We start from the raw sequence: 7,215 nt of genomic DNA, 5'->3' as shown, positions 1-7,215 counted from the left end.
ATAAATATAACTGTGAAAAGATTTCAAAGATTTTAATTTTCAAGATTTGAAAATTAAAAAGTATCATACTACTGTCGTTTTGTCAGTAGGCTTACATATTATTTTAGCAATATAAATTTAGACCTTTTTTTTAGATATGCAAAAAAGGCTAAATATGTTTTTTTTTTATTATCAAAACTGACACTGATAAAACTTTAATATTTACAGCAATTCTATTTAAAAATATGCCTTTTCTTGCCTTTCTAATAACTAGCCCTTTTTTATTGTGCATCTCTTCGGGTATAAAACAGACCTGAAAGCATGCATTATTTGAGCTTTTACATGTTATTATATATATATATTCATTGGATATATTTATTTGATGTTTTATTTATAGCTTGTAAATCTGTGCACAACGATTGATTGGTTGATTAATGTAATATATTTTTCATTCAAGTTATTTATTTAACCTTATTTAAAATTTCTCCATGGAAACTTTTAATCTTGGAATTTCTTTTTAAATTAATTCATTTATTTTATAAATATAATTTTCTTAAATCCAATTTGGGTCAGACTTTATTTTGAGGGTCCGTTTGTTGAATTTAAGGGCCCTATCATACACCCGGCGCAGTGTGGCGCAAGGCGTGGCGCAGTAGTCTTTTGGTAGTTTCAGCTTGGCGCAAGAGTCGTTTTGAGGCGTTGCGCTACGCTGTTTAAATAGCAAATGCATTAGCTCTCATTTGTGCGCCCATAGGCGTTCTGATCTAAAAAGAAAGGCGTTCTGAGGTGGACCGCTGGCGCGTTGCTATTTTGAGAATCTATAATAGATTTTTCATTAGACCAAAACTAACCTGGTCTAAACTCCAGCACAGAGTTGCGCCTCGCTTACACACTGCTTAATACACACAAGAGAGCAATAGGCAAATATCTTTACATATGAACAAATGTAAATATTAAGGATATATATAGAATATAATAAGAATAGATATAGGATATAAATATAAAGGATTAAAATATTACAAAACATATTATTTTCTAGCCTACATAAATATGAAAAATCACTGCTTTTATGTCTTCTTCATCTCGGGAGACTTTTTCAGTTCATTCATAACTATTTGCTTTTGTATAATGTTATTATTATTAGCAGTATTATTTATTATATCCATATTTATATTTGTTTTATTAAAAACAAGCTTAGATTTGTCCACCTGTCAGGTTTTAGACCATATGGGGCACAGCATGTGTTTAAGGATATAACTCAGGTTTTTGAGCTCATTTTGTTATTATTATTCATTTATTCGTTTGCTGGAAATTAGAACTGAATTTAGAAATAGTTTTGAAACGAATATTTGCGCTTAACAAACAAAAGTATTTATTTATAGACTAATTGATGTCTGTGCGTAAAGGTTTCCCTATCCAAAAGCGAAAGTGAAAGTGATCCATTATCTCTCATTCCCATGCAGTAGATGCTCTGTTTAACAGTTTTCTGTTAAAAAACTGTCAACTGTGAACTGTTTGCTTGTGAAATGCTCATTTTTTCCACGTAGACTTACTTTGCGTCCTGTAAATAGCGAATGCGCTCTTGGCGTGACGCAGCTGGCTCTTAAAGGGAATGGGAGATGAGACTCTGATTGGTTTATTCTCAAAACACACCTATAACTCATTAAGAAAATAAACTCAACCCTTTTAGAACATGCGCCGCGGCGCAAGGCAGATTTCCAGTCCTTAAATTAGCAAAAACGCGTCCTGACATGCCCTGAAAGCGTTTGCGCCCTGCGCTTTGCGCTTTGCGCATGGACCGTCAAAATAGAGCCCTAAGTTACACTGCATCTACATGCCAAATAATTCTCAATAGATTATTAGTAAGTTATAATGTTAGTTGACATGTACTTGCTAAGTTTCTTATGGTCAGATAAATGCCTGTTGAAGGAGCAGTATAACCAGATATTAAGCAGACAGTCTACTGATACTCAAATGGACCATATAAAGAAAGTGTTACCTCCATTTTTTTTTCAGTTCACTGTTACATTTAATTTATTTTGTTATTTTATTGCTGGTTTTCTTGTCTCCTCTGCAGAGCACCGGAGAGCTGGAGATGGCCGATGATTTTGAAGATCTCACTCAGTCCTCGGACACGGCCACAGAAGACCTGGAGACTCCAGTGTCAGGATACCGCAACGCTTCTCTGCTCTTTAAACAGCTCGACTCCAGCTATCTGGGTGGGTTACTTCACTCCAGTCAGCATTACATAAACAATTAAGGGCTGTGATGACAATACAGAATATTTGACTAGATATTTTTCAAGACACTAGTATTCAGCTTAAAGTGCCATTTAAAGGCTTAACTAGGTTAATTAGGTTAAAGTTAGGGTAATTAGGCAAGTCATTGAATAACAGGGGTTTGTTTTGATGGCAATCAAAAACAAATATTTCTTAAGGGGGCTAATAATATTGACTTTAAAATGATTTTTAAAAAAAATTAAAACTGCTTTTATTCTAGCCGAAATAAAGCAAATAAGACTTTCTCCAGAAGAAATAATATTATAGGAAATACTGTGAAAAATTCCTGAATCTGTTCAATAACATTTGGGAAATAGTTGAAAAAAATATATAATTATCAGGAGGGCGAATAATTCTGACTTCAACTGTATATGCATTTGTCAGAATGTCCTTGTCACAAACTATTCTAGATGAGAGTGTGTTAATTAATCATGCAATGTAATTTACTGTTTTCATCACTGATAATCAGATGTTCAGCAAATGTAGATGTCAACGTCTCTTTTGTCTAATGTTTGTCCTGCAGACTCTGTGAGCGTGGTGAAACTCCAGAACATGTTTCATGAGTACGAGCGCACCATCCAGAGGGAGAGAGACAGACACAGTCGACTGGCGGATAAAACCTCTCAGCTGGAGCAGGAGCGCAACGAGCTCAAGAGGCTGCTGGACGAGATCAGAGGCGGCAAATCTAGCTTGGAACATCTCAAGCTGGAGCTGGAAACAGACATGAACAATCTCAAGTGAGCTCAACTTAATGAGGTTTATAGTCTTGTCGTGATTAGTAAATAGGACTTATCACCCAATATTTATAGATGCATTCAGTTACATTAAAATCTGCATGAACAGGAATTTCCTGAGACTTTTATTTCAGTATGTTGATGTACTTCTGCTTGAAATTGAATAGTGAGTAGGGGGCGGGGCTTTCTTTTGCGCATCATTTCCTCATAGCAAATTAACGGTTAAAGGCGTGTGGTTAAGGATATTGATAAACAGTATTGAAAAGTCCTCAAGTTGACTGAAGATTTCCTAACAAAGGTTTTTTAAGCAATTGATTAACTTGCATTTGCATTAATTATTCACATTAAAAAAAACAATATGAGCTAGCAAAATAAACAATGCACAGTTTGATTTCACGTAGACTTTAACATTTAAAGGTGCCAAGTGGCAACTTACAAAAAGTATTTCAACTGCAATTTATTTGTAACAATTTTTTAATAACTAGGTACATAAAAAAGCCCTCGTATACAAATCGAATAAGTATACGGCAATGTATGCAAATTAGGTAGTTAACATACAACTTTGTGTGTGGATTTTACAAATATTAAAATGCATGGACATATATGTAGCATATTTAAAAATTCATTTTCAACTATTAGAATTACAAATAGGCATATAGTTCATATGTATGTGGACATATATTAGATTTGCATATAGACCCCAAAACAAACAATTAATTGTCACGAAAACAAATTATTAATAGTTAATAAATGAATGCAGTCAAACCCAAAATTATTTATACCTCTGGCAAATTCTGACTTTCAACCAGCAAGTTTTCATTTGACTCGAAATGACACAGAAAGTAATAAGACGATGCACAAGAGGTGTCATTATGGAAAAAATGCCCAGCTTTTATTTACATTTGAAAAAAACTATGGGCTCTTTTTTTAAGGATCTAGGCACAAAGTCTAAGGCACATGGCGTAAGAGCATTAAGGATATGCCCCAATCCACTTTTGCTATTATAAGGATGAAAAAGTACGCTCTGCGCCCCGGCGCATGGTCTAACAGGGTTGTGCTTATTCTCTTAAACAGTTCTGGGTCAGTTTTGAGCATAACATGCATTAAACCAATCAGATTCTCATCTCCCCTTCACTTTAACGCCCCATTCACACGGGGCATCAGCGTCAACGCTTCTCATTCACTTTGAATGGGTGACGTCAGGCGTTGTCAAATTGCATTGTGGATCCGACGGAAATGTCAGCCAATCAGATAGCTGTATGCAAATACACCAGCTCGACAGTGGCCTATTGCTGACTGAATTTCATTGGGTGACGCTGCTATGACGATGGCGTTAGCCCCAACTTCAGACACGCCTTCAGTCAAGCGTTGATGCTGAAGCCCTGTGTGAATGGTAAAAGTCAGTTGTGTCACGCCATGGCGCAATTGCTATTTACATGGCAGACTTTGTAAATGGAAAAACTGAATGCCTTACTAGTGAGAAAAGTTAAACGGAGCATGTGCAGTGTGAGGATAAAGAACAAGCCTCCTTCATTTTGCCTCTTTACTTTCTCTTTACTTTTACTTTATTTCTTTACTTTACCGGAGTAAGGAAACGGTGTTGTACTCACTCCACTGATGACATCCATTAGCCTACATATTTATTTTCATTCGTTAAGTGCAAATATTTGTTTCAAAACTATTTCTAAATTCAGTTCTAATTTCCAGCAAATGAATATTTAAATATTGTATAATTTATGAAGTGTGGTCAAAAACCTGAGTTGTATCCAAACACAAGTCCTGTTCTTATGCCCCATATGGTGATGCAGATGTCTCCAAAACCTGACAGCAAGACAAATCTAAGCCTGTTTTTATTTAAACAAATATAAATATGCAGATAATAAATAATACTGCTAATAATAATAGCATTATACAAATGCAACTTCTCATTAATAAACTGAAAAAGCTCCCCGACATGAAGAAGGCATTAAAACAGTGGTTTTAATTTTATGTAGAAAATAATAATTTTTGTAAAATTCTAGTCCTTTAATTTTTTCATATATAAAGATATTTGTGTGTTGCTGTATGTTTAGACCTGCAAAGGCACATTACTAAGCACTCTGCTGGACTTTAGAACAGCTTTTAGTTGATCAATGGCGCAGTCGATTCCAGTTCTTTAAAACAGCAATGCGCCTTAACACACCTCTTTTATAGACCTGAACGCCCTTGAGTCCACAAAGTGGCGCAAATGGATTTGCTATTAAAGCAACGTGGTGCAAAACATGAAAATTAAGGTTGCGCTGGTCTGAAAAAGCAACAAATTTCATGTCTTGCATCTTATTTAGCCAGGTTTATAATAGAGCCTTGTATGTCTGAATTTGCCAGGGGTATGAATCATTTTAGGCTTGATTGTAGATAATAAACAATAGATTGTTAAGCTAAATTTCATAATCATGAAAGGCAGTAGAAGTCATTGGAGGAAAAGTTTATTGACTCTTTCTTTTCGCTCTCTTCTCATGACAGGTTCCTTTTGAGACAGGAACAGGAAAAGCATCAGAGCGCTCTCATGTTGTATAATAAAACGCGTGAGCAGCTCCAGAGAAAAGAGGAGCAGCAGAGGGCCGAGGCTGAAGAACGGCACAAAGCTGAGCTGAAAGTGCGCAGCCTGGAGCTGGAGATCAGAGCTCTGAAGAACAGCATCAAACAGGTCAACAGCAGAACATTCTCCCAGTTAAATCTGCACGTGACGGTTTTCTCAGTGTGTTAAATGCCTCTACAGGGTGTATGCAGGCTCTTAAAAAGTCTTAAATCATAAAAAAACTATTTTAAGCTTTAAAAAGTCTAAAATGGACTGAAATATTGTGTTGTAGGTCTCAAATACTTTTAAACAGGTCTTGATTTTCCTTTGTCCATGTAAAGCTACTAACTATCCATCTCAAAATAATGTTCAACAAAAGTTGCATTTGTTACTCTGTTTACTAATATGGGTTAGTTTTATTCCTTGCATCCTTACAATACAATTTGTAAAAATTGTCTCCATGTATTTATGCATAAATGTATGTTGTGCATAAATTAAGTTTGATATAGTTTTTAAAACTTAAAGAAAAGTTATGCTGAAGAAAAGTGTATATACAGTTGAAGTCAGAATTATTATCGCCCCTGAATTACTAACACCCCTGTTTATTTTTTCCCCCCAATTTCTGTTTAACGAAGGGAAGATTGTTTCAACACTTTTTTAAACATAATAGTTTTAAAAACTTATTTCTGATAACTGATTTATTTTATCTTTGTCATGATGACAGTAAATAATATTCGACTAGATATTCTTCAAGACACTTCTATACAGCTTAAAGTGACATTTAAAGGCTTGATTAGGTTAATTAGGTTAACTATGCAGGTTATGGTAATTAGGTAAGTTACTGTATAATGATGGTTTGTTCTGTAGACTATCCAAAAAAAATTTATCTTAAAGGGGCTAATAATTTTGTCCCAAAAATGGTGTTTAAAAAATTCAAAACTGCTTTTATTCCAGCCCAATTAAAACAAATAAGACTTTCTCCAGAAGAAAAAATATTATCTGACATACTGTGAAAATTTCCTTGCTCTGTTAAACATCATTTGGGAAATATTTAAAAAAGTAAAAAAAATTCAAAAGGGGGCTAATAATTCTGACTTCAACTGTATATATAACTAGAGTTTGCTTGTTTTGACACATTATTTAAAATATTTGGCTATGAAATAACTTAAGTTTTAATTTTAATGAGCAAGTAAAAATCTTTTCCGACCATTAGGGAAAAAAAAATCTGTAGCGTTTTGCTCTGTAGAAGTCTGAAATTTAATTCAAAATGGTCTTTAAAATGTCTTTAAAAGTCTTAAATTTGACTTGGTGAAACTGCGGAATCCCTCCTGTATCACACATACAGACTTCCTGGAGAATTACTGGTGAAATAGAGGTAAATTGTGAACAGGGCTTTCCTAGCAATACCAGAATATTTGTTTGCCATAATGAGAGGAAAAACATTGGAGAAGTAACCTATCGGAATGGAAAAACGTCTGTGTAACCGTATGTGTATTCATCTGTGTTTTTGTTTTTGTTTTTTGCTGCCTGTAGTGCTGCCCGATTAATCGAAGCGATATCACAAATACGCTTGAGCAAGGCTGCTTTTGCCATGCACATCTTGTCTGGGAAGCATGATTGTGCCTTCGCAACAAAAGCAGCTGCATAAATGCGAAAGTTCGAACCA

General features: G+C 34.8%; 1 protein-coding gene across 50 annotated transcripts in view; it reads left to right on the top strand.

Moving 5' to 3' along the window:
* Positions 1–7,215, top strand: part of si:ch211-272n13.3 — a 76,287-nt gene that overhangs the window by 38,994 nt on the left and 30,078 nt on the right. For all 50 annotated transcript variants that reach the window (XR_012400041.1, XR_012400050.1, XR_012400048.1 and 47 more), the window contains 3 exons: positions 2,057–2,198; positions 2,782–2,995; positions 5,495–5,678. Coding sequence is in view for 36 of the 50 variants with exons in the window: in XM_073942465.1 (XP_073798566.1) it covers positions 2,057–2,198; positions 2,782–2,995; positions 5,495–5,678 (540 nt within the window). In the remaining 14 variants the exon portion in view is untranslated. The remainder of the gene's footprint in view (positions 1–2,056; positions 2,199–2,781; positions 2,996–5,494; positions 5,679–7,215) is intronic.

The sequence above is a fragment of the Danio rerio genome, chromosome 25, assembly GCF_049306965.1.
Source record: "Danio rerio strain Tuebingen ecotype United States chromosome 25, GRCz12tu, whole genome shotgun sequence".
Taxonomy (NCBI): Eukaryota; Metazoa; Chordata; class Actinopteri; order Cypriniformes; family Danionidae; genus Danio; species Danio rerio.
This window is presented reverse-complemented; position numbering and strand designations above follow the sequence as displayed.